General features: G+C 39.1%; 1 protein-coding gene across 2 annotated transcripts in view; it reads left to right on the top strand.

Moving 5' to 3' along the window:
* ANOS1 (anosmin 1) overlaps positions 1 to 20,976 on the top strand; it is a 176,541-nt gene that overhangs the window by 96,534 nt on the left and 59,031 nt on the right. For both annotated transcript variants that reach the window (XM_074966423.1, XM_074966432.1), the window contains 3 exons: positions 4,672 to 4,734; positions 8,036 to 8,258; positions 13,619 to 13,803. In XM_074966423.1, coding sequence (XP_074822524.1) covers positions 4,672 to 4,734; positions 8,036 to 8,258; positions 13,619 to 13,803 — 471 coding nt within the window. The remainder of the gene's footprint in view (positions 1 to 4,671; positions 4,735 to 8,035; positions 8,259 to 13,618; positions 13,804 to 20,976) is intronic.

Raw genomic sequence — 20,976 nt, 5'->3', positions numbered from 1 at the left:
GCTTATAGTTGGGTGAGAAATGGTTTTCCTGTCCATGAGAATTTTTGAGATTTCAAAAATTTTCCCCATCCCAAAGCAGGATGAAAAGTCAAAATCTCGAAACATTTTATGAATTGATAATCAGGGGGGGAAAAAAAGTGAGATCAGGCTAATTGAAATGTTTTGATGATTTTGAAATATTTTGTTTTTGATTTAGATTTTAAAAATATTAATCTTTTTTTAGTATAAATTATCTACAATTTTAAAATAAAATGCTTTTGAATGGAAAAATGAAACTCTTTTTCAAATGCCAAAATGGGATGTTTCAACAACTTCAAAACTATTAAAAAATTATTGGGTGATTCATCATGAACATTTTTGACAAATAACTATTTTCCACCCAAAAACATTTAGCTGGAAAATTCCCAACCAGCTGTAGTAAAACCCAGAAATAAGCCAATGCTAAGTAAGCACTTTTGAAAATCCCTTCCCTAAAGCTCCTCGGAGCTCAGATCAAGTGTAAGTCTCGGCTTATCAAAGGCTGTGATCAAGTGTCTTGATGTTTTTGGTCTTTTAGCCCTGAGATGAAAACCTTGTCTGGGTCTCTTGGACCGTGAAGTACAAAAATTATATAAGGATTATAGTCCATACTTTTTGTATGTATATTTGTATTTATTCATATTTAAAAACTCTGCACCAAAGACATTCTTTTTGTAGCAATGAGTGTCCCCACCATAATTTTAAAAACACAAAAGGATAGCAAAACAAAACTGAAGAAAGCAGCAGTAATTCATACAACTCAACCAGTGCCAACCAGTGCTTAACATTATTCCTGATTATACGTAGTCATCATTGACATAGTTTATACCTACATTGGTTTTGAACGATACAAGATACTGAGATCATTTCAGTTATCATTTAAAGCAGGTACTGTGTTGAAACATGGCAATTGTTTAACAGTGCACAGCAACACTGTAAAATAGACTAGAACAGGAAAGGAAAGGCCGAATTAAACTACAGCAGATTTTAACATAGGCATAGTGCAGTTACCCAAAATGGAATTTGGCAAGGCCAGCAGGTTAACACCTTTCCTCTTATGAAGAATACTAGTGGGCCTCTAATGACCACAGGGGGTTCGGGCCTCAGTTTTATCTCTTATCCAAAACATAGCCCTCTCCAGCAGCACAATGTGCCCAACATCATGCTAGAATTGGTTCAGTAGTAACTCAGAGGGAACAGTGCCATCTACTGACTGAATCATCAGAACCACTTCCTGCAGCAGCTTGGTATGTGTTGGTGGTCTGTCCTCCAAGTATTGCACTTAGCTGAGAGCTGGTGGTATTGTTACAGGTGACCTTTTTCTCCTTTATAAGTAAAATAGTTAAAATCAGCAGAAAACTGTTTCCTGGCATAAATTTTGCCTTATCCTGGAAGAATTTTCAGAATCCTTTTACAGACGCACATTTACAATAATCTGGAAAACCAGGAAGTGTTTATCTGCTGGATAGAATACTTTCCCCATGAGTGTTGTAGGCCTTTCTTTGAAATTCTTTTTATTGGCCAGAAGAATTGTATGATCTCCTCCCCAGCATGAAATCTGGTCTGAAGTCCATTGAAATCAACGGAAAGACTCCAAATGACGTCAGTGCACTTTGGATCGGGCCCTTGGTGACTTTCAGCAAAATCTTTGAAATGTGTCATCCGGACTTTTAATTTCAAGGCATACATACTTTGTTCAGATATTTTCTGAAGAGTTGGACATAAAAAGCAAATATTGCCTACCACTGCTAGTGGCAATGGGTTGACTTTATTTAAATATTCAACGTGACATATTTTATATCTTAACAGTATCTTCCTGCCTAGGCATTATTAATTGAGGGCTTGATCTTACAAGACTTTCATTTGCCAAATTCCTGTTTTTAGGGGCGAATCCTCAGCTGAGTGCCTAGCCTGATTGGATGGGCTAGTCATGGAGAAGATGTGTGTGGGAGGAGAAATTTTTGTGCTTTCATTTATATTAATAATTTAAGCCCCACTTTAGGCACTTCAGCATATGTGGATCAGGATCACTCCGTTGCAGAACATACACAGATAAACAGACTATTTTTGTAGTGTTCTGCAGAGCACCGCTGTTGCCACAGGGAGGAGAAAAGGGGGACCTTTATTTAAATATAATAAATAAAATGCAGTTCAGAAGAGTATTTGTAATTTAAACTGAAATAGAATGCCTTAATAGAAACTAACACAGGTTGGCCACTATGAGACATATCGATTCCTGTCATGAGAAAATTCACAGGAGAGAGATAAACAGAGAGAAATATCTGCACTGTTCTCCTCCCTGAGATTTGCCCCTGAACATTGCCATTAAAGGGGTAAGGTTTGCCCTCCCTACAAACAGCACATGAGATCTCAGGGATGGTCTCTGTGGTTAATGACCTGGACTGAAATACAAGAGAGCTGGGTTCGAATCCTAGCTTTGCCATGGACTTCCCATGTGACTTTGGTGCCTCAGTTTCTCACTTGTAAAATGGCAATATCAACACTTACTTACCTCTTGGTGTTGTTATGAGGCTAAATACACATTCATTAATGTGAGTGAGACACTCCTTTGCTATGGTGATGGGGGCTACATAACTGCCTATACAAAGAGTATCCTAAATCCTGGGTTATCAGCAGTAGGCCAGGCCCATCTGCACTTTGTCTCTCTGCTACTGGCGACTCCTTCCCCAGTACCCAGGCAATACAACTCAATTGAAGCTGCAGAGTCATGGCTTCTTGTGCCATCAGCTACTCCCCTCATAGGCTGATCCCCATGTTGGAGAGGACCTGAGTCAGGCCTCCCAATCTACTCCTTGCCACTGTCCCATCTCCCCTGGCTAAGTGGAGGAGCAGTGCCTTCCTTTCATGTGGGAGGAGTGAGAGGCATATGTGGAAGATCCCTTTTGTATGTAGATAGGGGATCCAGTCAGGTCTGGTGTTGTTTACTAATAAAAGCTTTATGTGGCTCTGCAGTAACCAAGCAAGAATTAGGAAAAGGTATAGGGTCATTGAAGTCAATGGCAGAGCTCCTATAGAGTCAGGATTTCACCCATAGTGTCTTCCCTCATATACCATTGTAAATCAAGACTAACTCGATCAAAGCCAGTTGAGGGTTGTAAAATTGGTGTGAGAGCAGAATCAGGCTCAGATGTATGGCACTTATGGCACAGAAGCAAGAAAACTCTGGAGTTCGTTAAACTGACAGAGTTTAGTGAAAGCTTTAAAAAGTAGCAGTCTAATTATGCTAAAGTGTATCTTGTGGTTATTAAACTGCCAGAAGCTGGGATTAAAACTCCAAAATAGGAAATGGGGGATAGCTATATTTCATTATTGTAGCCCCTGTGACTAATACTTTTATGATTTTCTTTTTCCCCACCGAATTCACAGCTCTCTTTCACTAGTAGGGAAAAAAGGCAAATCTTGTTTCAGGGCATTTAGTTTTTTACCATGGCACATACGTGTAGTTATGCTTAGATACAGATTATATGTTTATGTTCATTTCTAAACTGTGTAGATGCACATGGTCCTATGAAAGCCACTCTATTCAGTCCCTGGGAAACATCTGGCACTGGCCCCTGTCTGAGACAGGATACTGGGGCTAATGGATCATTGGTCTGACCCAGTGTGGCCATTCTCATGTTCTTATGATAAATTCTTGATTCTAAAACAAAATGCAATATGTATTTAAGGAATACATGTGATTTTAATGCTAAACTGTACACAAGGGCCTTATTCTCCAGTGTAGATAAGCAGCTTTCCCCTGTGGCCAGGGACAATATATGGAATTTACTTTCAGCTCTATTAGTATTTTCCAAAATCTTCTGCCTTAATAATAATAATAATAATAATAATAATAATAATAATAATAATAAAATAATAAAACCCACCCCCAAAATAAGGAAATCTAGATTTTAGGAAGTGGCAAATCTTTTCCCTTCTCCATGGCAATAGAGGGCCCCAGACAGCCTGGCACTAGTTTTGCTCTGGTGTGCGTGTGGGTCAGGTTTGGGAATTCTGTGCTGTGGATCTGTGCATCCTGCATGCCATGGTACTAAGCTCACTGTATATACCTGTACAGTGGAGTTTGAAGGTGAAGAAGCAGTGGTTTGGGATTGATGAATCTGCTACTACATAACCTTTAGGTCTTGTCTCTCACAAATGCATAAGAACAGAGGTGAAAGCTCTGCTACCGCAACTCCATGGTCTCAGGAGGCAGGATTCCTTCTCCTCCCAGCCTGGCAGAGCCCATAGGCCAGCCTACTTACTAGGTTTAGCACAGAAGACATGGGTTAGTTTGCAAGAGCACGTCAGACAATAACTGTTGTCTCTAGGCTCCATGGAGCAATCTGGTGGCATGGTGTTAACTGTTATTAGTATCCAGGTTCAACACAGCAATTAAGGGGATGGCACATACACAGCCAAAGATACTGCCTAGTACAATGAGAAATATTGGAAACATTTCCTATAATCTAACAGTGGTTCAAAATGACCTTGATCTGAGACTATGACACAATCTTATCCTCAGAAGTGGTTTAAAGAAACGTATTAACTTCGTATGGGTCAAACAATCAATAAAGGCGTAAGGTCTGCTATGAATGTTACTTTTTCCTCTTACTGACTAGTCCCTTTTCTCTTTTTCATGATTTCTCTCAGTGCCTGGAGCCCTGCAAAGAATCTTGGGACTTGAAGAAAAACCATTGCCAAAGTTTCTGTGAGGTAGGTCAGCCCTGAGGCATTCTTTCTCACTTTGTTCTGGCTGTCTCTTTCATTTGTACTACTATGGAGGTTTGCACTTTAAGGTGACAGCTAACACACACAATCTACATATGCACATTCTCCTGTATTTTGGGAGGATGAGTGTAACAATTTAGTATTAAATCTGAGTAACAACACTATTTTCACAATTTGTTACTGAATTTTTTATACCAACCATTTTCCTCAAGTTGAAACTTGAGTCTCCCATCTAGAACAAGCTTAGTTAACTTTACAGATATGAGAAGTTCTGTTAAATCCCTCTAGCTAGTTGCTATTACTGCTACACTCCCTTCCATCCCTTCAGGCCACATGTGTGTTTGAAACACATAGGAAAAAAGTGTGTTTGAAACACACATGAGCTAATATATGAGCTAGAAGTCTTTACAATTCTAGGGTTGATGAAGCAAGACTGAGGATTTATCTGCACATGAAAATTATTCTGGAATAAGGTAGAGTGAGAACGGAATACATATTAACTATTCCTGATTAACTCCATGTGTGGACACTTTTATTCTAGAATAAAGCCTTTTTTCTGGTTTGTTAATCCCCTTCCAAAGTGGATTAAGTGAAACTGGAGAAAGTTGGTCTTATTCTAGAACCAGAATGTCTGAATCAGGAAGAGTTCTTTGGGAATTGCTATTCTGGAATAACTCTGTATGTAGACAAACCCTCAGGTCAGGTCTACGATACAAAGTTTTGCTTGAATAGCCATGTTGGTTCAACGGAATGAAAAAATTCACACCTCCAAATAACATAGCTATGCTGTCAAGAGTCCTTTTACCAGTATAGTGCATATTGTTTGGGGAACTGGTTTAGCTATACTGGCTTGCACCTTAGGCAAATATAAGGTGTGTATCCACGGGGGGGCTCTGCCACTATAACTATACCCATATAACTGAATCAGCAAAGTCTTTCTTTCTAGCATAGACTAGTTAAACCAGTGCAAACTGTTGTATAGATAATCGTACTTGGTTTGAGAGTGGTTCATATCAATTTATTTATTAGTTTCTTACAGATTTAAACTAAACTGAATTTAACCCAAAATAAGAATGTTTACACAGGGCTTTGCACTGATTTAACTAAATCCGTTTGAAAACATCCTTCCATTAAATTAATAAAAATCTGTGCATAGATAAGACTTTTGGTTTTGTCTTATGGGGAAGTGTTTTTGGTTTAATCTAATGTGTTAATTTAACTGATAAAGTTATACCGCTTTAACCTCCCTCTCCTTGTCTTCCCGCTCTTATTCTGGAATAAGAATGCCTTTTTTGGGCTTAGTTTATGTCCCTTGGGAAGGGGTTTAAACTGAATTCAAAAAGGCATTTTTATACCAGAATAAGTTTGTCTGCATGGGGTCAGGTTATACCTGTGTAACTATGCATATATAATGTTAGCATAACTGGTAAAACTTCCCTGTGTAAACAAGTCCTTAGATTTCCATAAACTAAGGCTTTGTCTACTCTACCCTACCACTTTTGTCGGTGAAACTTTTGTTGGTCAGGGGTGTCAAAAACCACACCTCTGAGTCCTGACCGACATAAGTTTCACCACCAAAAGTGCTGGTATGGACAGTGCTATGTTGGTGAGAAATGCTCTCCTGATGATATAGCTACCATTACTCATTGGGGGTTTAATTATGCTGGCAGGAGAGCTCTCTCCCGGCTACATAGAGCGGCCACACGGGAGACCTTAGAGTGGCGCAGCTGCAGCGGTACATCTGTGCCATTATAAGGTCTGTAATGTAGACATAGCTTTAAATGGTTTAAACGCATGCAGCTTTCTCATGTAGACAAAACCTAAAGTAGTATAACGTGGGTATAACTTACATCTCATACATCCCTCTTCACTGTGGCTTTACATCTCCAAATCTGAATTCATACATTTTGGTTTAAAAGAAAAACATTAGTAGAACACTGCTCTATTGTATTTAAAATGTGCTAGCATCTCTTTTTGATTAGTGATTTTATGATTGAAGCTAAATTTAGAACCTCAAAGGCCAGTAATGAAGAGCAGCACATTTAGCAGCTAGCAGAAAAATGAGCTGTGAAACAGAGTGCGGAAGAGAAGCCTTGAAGACATATTATGCCTCCCAGGGGCTATAAAGTTTTTTAATTAACTAGCTGCAAATTTGTGATGTTTTAGGATTAAAATTACCCTCTCCCTCCTTCTCTCTCACACACACACTCACTGTCACCCGCAACCTCACTGCAGAAGATGCCATTTTGATTGAATTAACCCAGGCCATTCTCATTTGCAGTGGAAATCTGTCAATTTCTCTTTATTCAGGATAACATTTGGAAGCAAAAATTTAGCTTCAAAGTTTGCAAAGTCTCTACTGGGAAATAAGGGCCTGATTCAACATTTCTTACTTATGTGAGGAATCCACTGAAACAGTGGGACTAGCTGTGTGAGGAAGAGTTACTCACAAGAGTAGGGGTTTGTAGAATAGGGCTCCAAAATCATTCTCTGAGAAAATTCATAATACTTTTAGAAGCAACTTTAAATGAACTCCATAAGCCCATTATTGGAACAAAGATGGCACATGCCTTTTAAAATTTTGTAGCTTTCCGTAGAACTGGAACCTAATTTTTCACATAAGTAGAATGAACTGATCATTGAAAAATATCTCTCCTTTAAAAAAAAAAATGACATTAGCATAAAGATGTTGGTAAGTCCCCTCACGTCAATGTGATTCAACAACCAAACGAAAATATTACTACTAAATTTTGTCTGTGTAATTTGGGGTGGCACTATGCACCGGGGGTGCTGGAATTATTTTTATAGTAGGGGTGCTGATGATGGGAACCATGTATTTGGTGTTTGTTATTACTATTTCAAGGCGGAGGGGTGTGGTAGCATTCCCAGCATCCCTCGTTCCTGCACCACTGCTATGCAGTATACTATGGGTAAAGTGCCATGAAATACCAAGGGAAAAATACAGAATGGTTCCAAAAAGGACTGGTTTGTGAATGGTTTCAATCTGTCATGAAGCAACTTCATAGTCAGCTGATATGAAGAAAACGGGAAAAGCTGGCATATAAAAACAATTTAATTCCATAAAAGACAGTGGTCTTGTTTGAGGGATTTCACCATTCTGTACTCTGCAAGCTTTGTTTAAAAGCTACATGGATATGTAAACCCTCAGGGATAGTCTTGCAATAGCTGAGCATTTGACTTTTCTTTCCAAAGAAATCTCTGGAAATCTTTCAGCATTATTTTTTTTCCACTGAAGACGTGTACAATTGTTTCATGTTCCCTTTAGCCTCTTTTCCCCAAGAAGAACTATGAATGCCTAACTAGCTGTGAATTCCTCAAATACATCCTGTCAGTGAAGCAAGGAGACTGCCCAGCACCTGAGAAGGCCAGCGGTTTTGCGGCTGCCTGTGTTGAAAGCTGTGAGGCTGACAGTGAATGTTCTGGGGTGAAGAAGTGCTGCTCCAATGGATGTGGACATACATGTCAAGTACCAAAAAATCTGTACAAAGGTAGAGATCATTAGGAGGCACTTTTAGTGTGCTAAGTGTTTTAGCCTGTAATAAAGCTGCCTGAAAAACAAGACCTTTAAGTTTATAGGGAAGTAAGTGTGTGTGTGAGAGGTGATTGTGAGGATATAATTGTAACTGTAAATTGTTCTGTCACTGGAGGTTTTTAAGAACAGGTTAGACAAACACCTGTCAGGAACGGTCTAGTTCTCAACCAGGGGTACAAGTCATCTAGATATTTGCCTTGTTTTACAACAGGCTACATAAAAAGCACTGGCGAAGTCAGTACAAACTGAAATTTCATACAGACAATGACTTGTTTATAATTGCTCTATATGCTAGACACTGAAATGTAAGTACAGTATTTATATTCCAGTTGATTTATTTTATAATTCTATGGTAGCAATGAGAAAGAGAGCCATTTTTCAGTAATAGTGTGCTGTGACACTTTTTTGTATTTTTATGTCTGATTCTGTAAGCAAGTAGTTTTTAAGTGAGGTGAAACTTGGGGTACGCAAGACAAATCAGACTCCTGAAAGGGGTTCAGTAGCCTGGAAAGGTTGAGAGTTACGGGTCTAGTTATTATGTAGTCCTGCCTTGAGTGGAGGGGACTGGACTAGATGACCTACTGAGGTCCCTTCCGCTCCTACGCTTCTATAATTCCCTCGTGGAATCCCTAACAAGGTGTCAGTGAATCACAGAGAGGAGGCCACAGTGAATCTGAATCATAAGCGGAACAAATTGGCCCATCTGTGTAGAGTGTCACTTAACTTTACACAGATGAGAAGAACAATTTCAACAATGAAAGTATTTAAAGATAAACAGTTTAAATCACTTAAATCAGAGATAATCTTTGTTAATAAGAATCAAGTGGGTAGCACTACCAAGTACATAGTGAGAGATAATCCAATTGGAGAGCAAATGAGTGCTATATTCTGAATCAATGACATTGATATCTTGCAGATAAAGCAGTTAGAAAATACTAAAAAATACAAATAGGCAGTATTTCAGTGCTTGAAGAAGCTGAGGAAACAAGTTCTATTGAAATGTTTTTACTTGCTTTGATTGGAGTATTGAAATTCGTAGAGGAAAGTTTTCCTCATCATGCAACAATAAGGTATTATAACTTATGGAATGATTGGCTCTAAGAGTGATTCCAGAGTTTGATTTGTTAACAATAACTTTTGTTCACTTAAATATTCTTAAAGTGTGAATCTAACACTGAAAAGTAACTGTATAAAAGGCACTTTCTCACTCCACAGACTTGGTTTGTGTATATATTAAAAGTAAATTCTCCTTACTTTAGTGAGAAAATAAGATTCTAGCAGTGTATACTTCTGTTAGCCCTGTCAAGGACATTATCAACAGAACTGGACCAAATCAAGCCCACACTACCCAAGTCTCTCTAGCTTGACTTTCTAAACCCAGACAGCGTTAGCAGTTAGAAAAATCTTTTGATTTACTTAACATAAATAAAACAAATTTGATCCGAAAGTTACCAAAGCACAGTAAACCTGGAACCCACAAAGGCACTGTATGTAAAGTGTTTTGGGATGACCTCCAATAAGAGCTTAATCCAAAGCTCATTGAAGTCAATGGAAAGACTTCCACTGGTTTCAATGGTCTGTGAATCAGGCCTTATATAATTATAAGACTTTAATACATTATTATAACATCACATATTAATGTGCAAAAGATTATTAAAAATGAATGATTTCATTAACTCATTCGTATTCTTTTTGATGCAAATGACCCAAAATTGGTGCTAAAGTAATACAGTATCTGTATTGCATGGGAGCAGAAGTTTAGAGGATCAAACCTCAAATGTGACGTTATATAGTAAGTTTCACTGAGGACATTCAAATGTATTTCATAATTGGTGCATGTGTGGAGCCGGGGGGGGTGTGTGAAATTAAAGGGCTGTATGTAGGGAAGCATACATAGGATATGATATGCTGAATGAATGCAAAAGGAGAAGTCTGGTCTAATTATATACTTGTAGCACTAACATTCTGCTCCAACATCTTATCAGTTATCTTCAGTAGGTATTTGCTTGGAAGCACACAGATGTGTTACACAGGAAGGGCAGAACCAATGCTCTTCTGCTTTCTCAGCTGACGAATTCAGATCATTAGCCCTTGAAATTGTCTTCCTACAACAAAGAACAAGATGGAGCTGGGCAGTCTTGCTTTTCATTTTCTCCAAGGGCAAATGACCTCCCTGCCACTAGGAAGAGCAAAATTGGCAAGCATGACTAAGATCTAGTGAACAAATCCAATACTCATGCTAATCTTTTTGACAGCACTCATAGCCAGAAAATGAACTCAGATTGAAACTAAAATAGTCTATGGGCTTGTCTGCATTATAGGTTATGTCAGTATAACTTATGTTGCTCAGGGGTGTGAATAAACCACCCTCCCTGAGCAAAGTAAGTTACATCGACCTAAGCACCAGAGTGGATGGTGCTGTGTCGGCAGGAGAGCTTCTGCTGACATAGGTACCGCCTCTCATGGAGGTGGATATATTATGCCAATGGGAGAGGACACTCTATGCCAACGGGAGAGCTTTCTCCAGTCGTGCCACAGCAGCATAGCTGCATCCGTGCAACTGTGCTGCTGTAGCACTTCTAGTGTAGACTAGCTCTGTGCAAGTTTCTATAATTTCACTGTTGATCAAGCTTTGGAGATTTGTAATACACAGAAATACATAGAAAAATCTAATGACAACTTTTAATTAATGTAATATGCTGTCAGTTCAGGGCAGCTGCAGCTGTATTTCCCCTCCATGGTCCAGCAAGGGCACCCACTTTTAGGCTTCTAGATCCCAGCTGTTACCTGTCTTAGGCAGAGACTCACGTCTCTCTCCCTCCTGACCAGGGTATTTCCAAGCCGTATATTTTCCTGCCCACACTGTGTTATTCCAAGCAAGCAAGACTGCCTGCATGGGCAGTCTACATCTGTACTTTGCTTAGCCTTCTAAGGCTTCTGAGCAGCATAATGGCCAGCAGTTGTAAGTTACCACACTGCCCTCTCTAAGCAAGAACATTTGTTCTTAAGATGAAAGCATTAGAGAGAACATTAAAAACAATAGAAGAACCTACACTCATGCTAAAAAACTTAAAAGGGATCACCCCAACTTTGGCTCTGGTAGGTGCCAGTCCTTCCAACACTTCCCTGAAGATTGACCCTTCCCCACTTTGGACAGAAGGTCTTGTCCATTTGCTGGATTAGAAAGAAAGCGCTGAGTTAGTTTAAACTCAGACTGTTTATCCAAAGGTCCATTTTTTTGTCTGTTGGTCTCTGGAGAATCCAGTCTGAACTGGTATATGCAAGCATCTCCAGGTGTTGGAGGTGAGTTAATTTGCCTAATCACCCCCCCCCCCCGCCATTATTCTTAGTTCCTGCAGGGCTGTGGTCATTCTCCCACATGAAATTACATATAATCCCTGGCCCACAATGATACATAAACTTAATATCCATATATTTTGAACCCCTCCTCCCCAGCCCCCAGGTATTGGGTTACTCTTACATTTGAGTTAAAAGTATGCTTTCTTATGTCTGATGTTTATATATTGACTTTTTATGGCACGGATACATACGTATTAGTTGAAAAACACCTTTGATAACACATTTTCTGGACTCTGGTATTCCACATATAAAACAAGACATGGGCTGAATTCCTCACTGGAACACTGGATTTCGGAAGACTAATTTGTTCAAGAATGGTTAAAGGGACTGAGCATTTACATAATAAAAAGCACATTGAGTAGTGATTGCATTCACACATCTGGATATGAAACTGATGATGCTGGTTCCACAAAAGGATTTTAAAATGCACTTGTGCTATGCGTTAGTTGTTTGTGCTGCTAAGATCCATCTGCACACAATTATATACACCAGAGAGGTTGACTTACTTCCAATCAAGTGAATCCAACTGACCCTAATGCAAAGCAGGTGGAAGATTTTTTAACATGCAAATAGTAGGATTATTGTACATCATAATTAAAGAGGGATTTGAAAATGTAGACATATGAACTGACATAGTTCATGATGCTCATTACATTAGATTATGACTTCTGGCTGTTGAATGATATCCAGGATTTAAACCTATGTGGTAACAGGATTTGAATGCTGAATTTTCCTCATGATGCTTTTAGGTTTCTTCAACACTACAATATTTGTCTTTATTTACTGTAGCAGATTATGTAATTGGGAAAGGTCTGTTTATAAAGCTCTGCAAAAGGCAGTTTGTTGATCTAAGGAAGTAAAGGAGTTGGAACAACTAAACCTCAGATATTCCTCATTTAAATCTTTGGTAAATAGAGACAAGTGGATCAAAATTCTGATAATTTATGTTTACACACTGGCAGTTTTGGATTTGCAAAGAAGACACAGATGCTCCCATTATACAGTAATATCAGTTATGGATATGGAGCGAAAAAAACATCTGAGACCTGATTTATATATGCTCTTTGAACCAAATTCTTCCCCCATTGATGGCAGTGGCAAAACTCTGACTACAATGGGACTAATGTTTGGCTGTTTTTACACCCCTCATTTGATACATGTTTAATGTAAAAGTATTGACCTCTTAATATTAAAACTATTTGTAATTTCTTGGAGTCATCTGTGTATGAATAGTTAGGGTAGAAGCATTTAAATTTAAAGTATTTAAATTACAATGTATGGCACCAATCCACACAGTGAACCCTGGCACCTGTGCAGAACCTTATTAAAGTCACAACATAATTAAAATACATAGGACAAAATTGATAGGAGGGTTTAAATGTCAACACAGCAGTTTTATTTGTCATGATCTGAAGTAAGTATGCTAGATACTGAAATGGATGAGTTCCAAGAGAGTATCCACAGAAATGCAACTAACAACTTGATTTGCTGATTGAATCAAAAGAGACCAGCTCTAGAAAGTAATTCCTTCCCCCAGTCTGTTATAAATGTTGCAAAGAGGTGTTATAGTCATGATGACAAAACTGCAGAGAGAACATAATACTCCATAATAATGAGTGATTGCTGTAAACTTTTAAAAGGCAATTTCAGTAGATTGTAGTGTAGTGGTTGATAAAGGAAATAATGAAGTAGGGTGAGATTTTTCAAATGCACTCGGCATTAACTTTACTAACTTCAATATGAGTTTTACCATTGAGTTTAGTGGGAACAGAGTTAAGTTAACTCTGAACACTTTGGAAAATTCCGCTCCTCATGCATGTTAAATCCCTTAACTTTTTTTCAGTCTGTCCAGCCATTTTCCTCTTAATTGTCCCACAACACCCCCTACATTTGCTTCCACATACACACCCCATTTTGTAAACGTCTTAACATTCTGTCTGTACGCTCCTATTTCAGGTGTTCCATTGAAACCCAGGAAAGAATTAAGATTCACAGAACTTCAGTCTGGACAACTGGAGGTTAAGTGGTCTTCAAAATTCAATATTTCAATTGAGCCTGTGATCTATGTGGTGCAGAGGAGATGGAATTATGGAATCCATCCCAGTGAGGATGATGCTACCAGCTGGCAAATGGTGGCACAGGTCAGTCATTTGTATAATAATCCCTAGCTCTTGTATATCAATTTTATGAGTAGACCTCAAAGTGCTTTTACAAAAGAGATCAACACCATTAGTCCCATTTTACTGGTGGGGAGATGGAGGCACAGAGAGTTTAAGTGACTTGCCCATGGTCACCTAGCATGCTAGAGGCAAACTGGGAAGAGAAGCCAGGTTTCCTGAGTCCCATTGTAATTCTCTATGCACCGTAAGTCATGGTTTTCTGTCAAGTTTTTTTCATGGGAGAGTAACTTCATTTTCCTCAGCCATATTACTTGTAGTATTAATATAATAATACCAAATGCTACAGTTTTAGCTCTTTATACTAGTGGAAGGTGACAAGGTGGTGAAAAAGCTGTTAGTATGAGTATACCAGCGAAGATGTAAAAACTTCTCCTAAAAAAACACTTTTCAATCTATATTTTCAAAAATGATGAGTAATTTTGGGTTGCTCAATATTTAAGTGTTCATCTTGAGATGCCCAACAGGCTTCTAATTTTCAGGGGGCGTATGGTCAGCATTGTCTAGAAATCCAATCCTTTTAAGATGTGTCAAGTTTGGCATTTAAAAACAAAGGTATCCAATCTATGAGTCACTTTTGAAAATTCAGGCTTAGGTACCAAATTTTGCCACTGAATGCATATGACAGACCCAGCCTTTTCTGAAATCAGCAGGGCCCATAAATAACATACAGTGATAGAGTTTGGGTCTAATCAAAACAGTAGAAAATTAGTTGGTATTAAAGCCAATTGTCTTTAAAAATAAAATAAAAAACAAAGTGGAAGAAAGAATAAAACATACATTTGTTGGTCTGCTTATTTTAAATTGTAGTTTCTCTGGCATTTACCTACCAGTTCAGCAAACTCTATGCTGTCATGCTCTTATTTCTTATAGCAATCCATACTGTATATGTAAAATTCATATACAAGTGCTTTTTAATGAGAAGCACCCAACAGAGAATAAATTTTCACTTAGTTCCTTCCCAGTTTCAGTCAGTTTCTTAACATGGTGACAGCCCGCCTGTATGGCAGAACTCCAGCAGTTTATCTGAACCGCTGCAGCCACATCCTTGCTGACAAGGAAAGCAAAACGTGGATGTTAAAAAGAGCTTTGAAATGTCTTTGCAGCAGGTAGCAAGGAGGGGAGAAAAAATAAAGTCCACAAAGTAGAGCCAGGCGTTTAAGTTCTGTAATGACCTGAGTTCATTCTCTATTGAGGTTACATACAAATAAGCTACATTAAAAGAACATTGGGCCTGTAAAGTCAAGCACCAAAAAATTAGTAAGTGCCAGAATGAACACTGCCTGTGCACATGCCACGATCACAGAGCCTTGCCCCGTATCCCAGGAGACGTCTATGGCAGAGAATAGAACCCAGCTTGTCTCAATCCCAGTATAGTACCTTAACAAAGCAACTTCCTTCCTCTTCTTACAGCTCTCAGCTCCATTTCCTGTTATCTTGTAAAATGAATGACAGAGGGGTCCGGTAGAACAAACAGTGTGTGAACTTGTCACTGAAGACTGTATCATATTGCATATGAACGAGGGGATGGAATTAAGGTTGACTGGGCAACCTTAATTCTGGCATTTCCTAATTTTTGAGTGCTTGACTTTATACCATTAATGCTCTTTTAATGTAGTTTGTGATATGTAATGTCCTAGGTATGTATGTGTATGTGGTTTCTCTTAACAGTCTCAAAAGACAGAAATTCCATGATGTGGAAGCATATAGATCCTAGCGCTTCCACATACACAGAACGTAGAATTTTACTACTTGAACTAGAAGAGTAACTGATAGAGGATCACAGCCTATCATCACTATGTGGACCACACTGTACGTAGCTTGTGCAACTGTTTGCTAGGTCACAGCGGAATATTGAGAGTCAGAATGCCTGGCTCTGGAGGTGAACATGGGCTAGTAGTTATAGAGAGCATAGCCAAGTACACAAATTTGACTCGTTTGTTCTGAAAGGCAATGTGGCTGAGTAGATGAGAGTTTGGTTTGTCTATTAGAGATAGGGTTGGATTCCTAATCCTACCTGAAGTGATTATATGCAGCCCTAGTCTTACTCTAGCTATAAAATGAAGGAATTATATTTGTCTGCCTCCTAAATTTGGGGTGTGAGGCCTTGATCAATAATCTGACAAAGTGACGAAGTGAACAGAGTTAAAAGAAGAGGAGAACTTGTGGCACCTTAGAGACTAACCAATTTATTTGAGCATGAGCTTTCGTGAGCTACAGCTCACTTCATCGGATGTAGCTCACGAAAGCTAATGCTCAAATAAATTGGTTAGTCTCTAAGGTGCCACAAGTACTCCTTTTCTTTTTGCGAATACAGACTAACACGGCTGCTACTCTGAAACCTGAACAGAGTTATTTACACAAGTCAGTGGAAAAGCTCAGAATTCATGGTTTCTTCCTGGCTCCCAGCCCAGCACGTCTTCCTCTAGTCGAAAGTTGTGGTGGGTGCTGCTGCTTGTTGAGGTATCCTTTTTGGAGCTCAGGCTTGATGGGGTGAGGAAGATATGCTCAATGCACATGGAAGGTCACTGAGGCCATAGCCAAGGATCCGGACCTGTGTGTGCTTGTGGCAGTAAAATGTATTGGATAACTGCTTCCACATTATTACAAACAGTTTTACAATATTTCTTCTGGCTAATTAAAAATCTCTTTTCATGTTTTTTACTGGCGGACCAAGGGTAATGGAGGGTCTATCAGTTCTGAGCTATGTTTCTCTAGGGTTTGGGTTCCCCAACATTTGCTCTAGCCTGTTGTAGAAAGACTCAGCATGACAGTCAATTTGTATATATTGTATCTTGTTCCCTTGTGTGTATTCTTAGTTTAATTGTGCAAAAGATAATTTTGTAAATGTAGGTTGTCTGCTTTTGCATATGGTTTTGTGTGATACTAATTTTTTTTAAAACTGCTCTTCAAAAAAAAAAGACATTTTGCAAACCATTAGCACACAATGTGCGTAACAAACAAACAAAAAACCAAAGTTGAATTACATTATTTAACATATGCAAATTGATCATTGCACTAATGTAGGAGCTTTATTTTCTTTAATATTTTTAATATCTTTTCCCTAGTACCATTCTAAAACTGCCACAGTATAATAGGACATATTTTTTGGAAAAATATATTTCAGATGTGTAGAAGATTGACACAATACACCAAAGTGATGCTCAGGGATCAATTACCATATAGAATATATTATACATAAATGTGCTAAGGTACCTTATACTACTCATTTTCACAACTTAACCACCTGCACTTAGGTATTGCAGAATAATACCATCTGAGTAGCAAACATGCTTTATAGGATAGACTCAAGGAGATCAGTCTAGTTAGTTTCACAAAGAGAATGTTAAGGGGTGACAGCTCCAATATAATATAATAGCGTTAGGATCATTTTTTGTTGGTCTCTCATATACACTGGCAGTGTTGCAGGTGTGTAATGAAGTTCAGCCAAACAGTATTTAATATTGTACTGCACACTATTTTATTTACCTAATATTTAGGACATCTGGTAAAATGATGCTGAATATTATGATCTGGGCTCCAAACACAGTTAACATGATTATTTTTTTTTAAATGCAACTTACCATTAAATGGATATAAAATATCCCATAAGCATTTAACATTTTGTTAAAGTTTGTTGAAATGGTGAATGGTTGCTGAGTGGTTCAGTGGTTTAGTGCTCCAACATCACACCTCTCGAGCTCCAGTTACATGCACTGTATATAATTTGCAACAGACCACCTAATAGGAGTTTTGCCACTGAAACCAATGGGAAGAGGAGTAGGTCTGCGGTCAGGTCACAAATTAGAATGAGGTTGGCAGTCTCAACCTAGACACAGTTTCTCTCTTTCTCATAATTAATACTAATTGTGCCATCACTGTGTAGTCTTTGTTTCCAACATTTCTAGGTTGGAATAGCAGGACTGTTACTGATCAGGGCCAGGAAGTCTTGGCTGAGAAACAGAGAAATTTTGTGTTATGTCTGCCTGTACTATGACTGTCTTATTATGACCACTCAATTCACCAGAACGTTTAAAAAATAAACGGTATTTATTACGGTATTAATACTCAACAGTATTGCCACTAATGTATTACCTCTACAGACAGTGGTCCAATCTCTGATCCCAGTTACACCAGTGTAAATCTTGAATAACCCACTGATTTCCACTGATTGTAATCCGCATCTCTTTCCTACTGTTACTGCCATTCTCTGTGCCACTATTTAGATTCTAAGCTTTTTGGGTCAGTAACTGTCTTTCTGTCTCCTGTGAAATAATGGCATACCTTTGGGCTCTATAAAATTAAGATAATATTAAAGGCTGGTTCAACTATGTTCGAGCCCTCAAGGTGCTCATTTGATTGAATAATTCAGTCCCTCTCTACATAATAAAGAAGCAGATCATGGAGGGACGAAGATGCAAAGGAAGACTATGAAGGGAAAGGTCTGTAGCCCCCTCATAGGCTGCAGTAGCTAATAAGGGAGTCCTAGATTTGTGCAGATGGAGGAAAAAGCTGGCAGCAGCAGCAGCTGGCTGGGCCTGGAGTGTACCACAACCACAATAGCTTAAAACAGAGACTGGAGAGGCAAACAATAAGGCAAGAGAGGAGAGAAGACAGCCCGCTCCGCACCCCCAACATCAAATATCTCAATTTCTCTGACCGTAGCCTCTTACCAGGTCTGGTTACAGGTAGACACCTTAAGTGCAGGCACCACCTGAAAACTTAAGTGATCAGTGATCTAAAAATAATTTTGCTGGATAGACAGAGCATCTCTCAAAAGTTCAGGCTGGCTCACTAGGCCTGGGACATTCACAGGTATCAGGAGTATCTATATGAGGCAGTGTGCAGCACAACTGGTTCATTTATTCCTTATATAGTATTGACATGAGGAATAAATATGTAATAATGGGCCCTTCATTCGAACAGAAAAAGGTATAATACCATCTAATGGCTGCAATTTGAAGCTAGACAAATTCAGACTGGAAATAAAGCATTCATTTTAAACAGTGAGTGTAGTTAACCACTAGGACAATTTACCAAGAGTCGTGGTGGATTCTCTATCACAGACAATTTTTAAATCAAGACTGAAAGTTTTTCTAAAAGATCTGCTCTAGGACACAGGTTTTCAAACTGTGGGGCATGCGGCAATCCCAGGCAGGACTGGGACAAGCCCTGCACGGTGGGACGGGAGCACCATCTGCACCCCCTGACTTACTCAGCGGGCCACCCAGCCTGTAGGTGTCAACATCTGCTGTGGCCGCACCTATTTCTGCTCCTGGCAGCATCCACACCCAGCTCTGGCTCCGTCCCCAGAGACCGTCACACGCACCTTCTTACACTCTGAAAACCCGAGTTGGGAAGGGAAGGTATTGTGTCTAATTTTGTCTGGGTTGGGGGGGGGGGGGAGAGGGATGCAACTAAAAATTTTAACTCAAAGCGGGGAGGGGGAGCTCGCCTCAAAAAGTTTGAAAACCGCTACTCTAGTAGTTATTTTGGGGGAAGTTATTTGGCCTGTGTTACACAGGAGCCCAGACCAGATGATCACAATGTTCCCCTCTGGCCTCGGAATCTATGAAGCTTGAGGAGACATGGAGCAAACACACACAGACTTTACCTCCTCTGGGGCACTTGATATCCCAGGTTTCACAGCAACTCAGCAATGGATCTGATACTGGGAAGATAGATTAATGGGAAATAGATCTTGTCAAACTAATTTTATACCCCTTTTTTTAAATTAGATTACGAGTTTGGTTGACAAAGGCAACAGTGTTGATGTAAGATTTCTACAAGGTATTTTATTTGACACCACACATTTTGATTAAGAAACTAGAATGATACAAATTCAAAACAGCATGCATTAAGTGGATTAAAAACTGGCCAAATGATAGGTCTAAAAATGTGAATGTAAACAAGGAATCATCATTGAATGGGTGTGTTTCTAGGTGAATCTCATAGGGATCACTTCTTGGCCCTCCACTCTTTAACATTTTTATCAATGACCTGGAAAAAAACCCATAACAGAGTTTGCAGATAACACAAAGATTGGTGGAGCCGAGTGGTAAATAATGAAGAGGAGAGGTCACTGACACAGAGCAATACATACTGTTTGGTAAGTTGGGTACAAGCAAACAATATGTGTTTCAGTACGGTCCAATGGAAACTTATAGATCTAGGCATAGAGAATGCAGGCCATACTTACATGGTGGGGGACTCAATCCAGGGAAAGAGTGACTCTGAAAGAGACTTGGGTGTCATGGTTTGTGATCAGCTGAACATGAGCTTCCCGTGCTATACTGTGGCCAAAAGGATGGATGAATAAATAGGGGAATAAATAGGGGAATGAATAAATGGATGAATAAATCCTTGGATGAATAAATAGGGGAATCTTTAGTATGAATAGAGAGGTTATTTTACCCATGTATTTGGCACTGGTGTGACCGCTGCTGGAATACTGAGTCCAGTTCTGGTCTCTTCACTCTAACAGACAAAGATATAACAAGATCCAATGACTGGAAGTTGAAGCTAGACTTGAAATAAGGTGCAAGCTTTTTAAGAGTAAAGGTATATTTTAAGGGTAATTAATCATTTGAACAACTTATCAAGGGTTGTGGTGAGTACTCCATCACTGGAAATTTTTAAATCAAGATTGGATGTTTTTCTAAAGGATATGGTCTATTTAAACAAGAATTAATTCAAGGAATTTCTATGGTTTGTGTTATGCAGGAGGTCAGACTAGACCCTTCTGACTTTATAATCTGTGATTCTGTGAAGATCCTCTTTAAAAATGGGTCCAGGATGCAGCCATATCCAGGATGGTTACAGTGGAGCCTCACTTTCAGGAACCAGGTGGATGGCCACATTTCCACACAGAGAGAAGGCTCTGCCTCCTATGCATTCCTAAGGATCTGTAGTGTTTTTGGATAGGCCTTAAAGCGTATTCTGCTGGAAACAAATCCTTGCTCTGTCTCTGCAAGGAGATCCTTATAGAGATTTCCTCCCCCTGAACTGATTTCCACAGTAATTATAATTGGAAAACATTTCCATCCAGTTCTCCTGAATGTATACAGGTGTAGGGGAGACCAGAATCTTGCCCACTTAAGTCACAAGTGAAAGTAAGCTTTGTCACTTAAGCTGATT

This window comes from Natator depressus, chromosome 1 (assembly GCF_965152275.1).
Source record: "Natator depressus isolate rNatDep1 chromosome 1, rNatDep2.hap1, whole genome shotgun sequence".
Lineage (NCBI taxonomy): Eukaryota > Metazoa > Chordata > Testudines > Cheloniidae > Natator > Natator depressus.
This window is presented reverse-complemented; position numbering and strand designations above follow the sequence as displayed.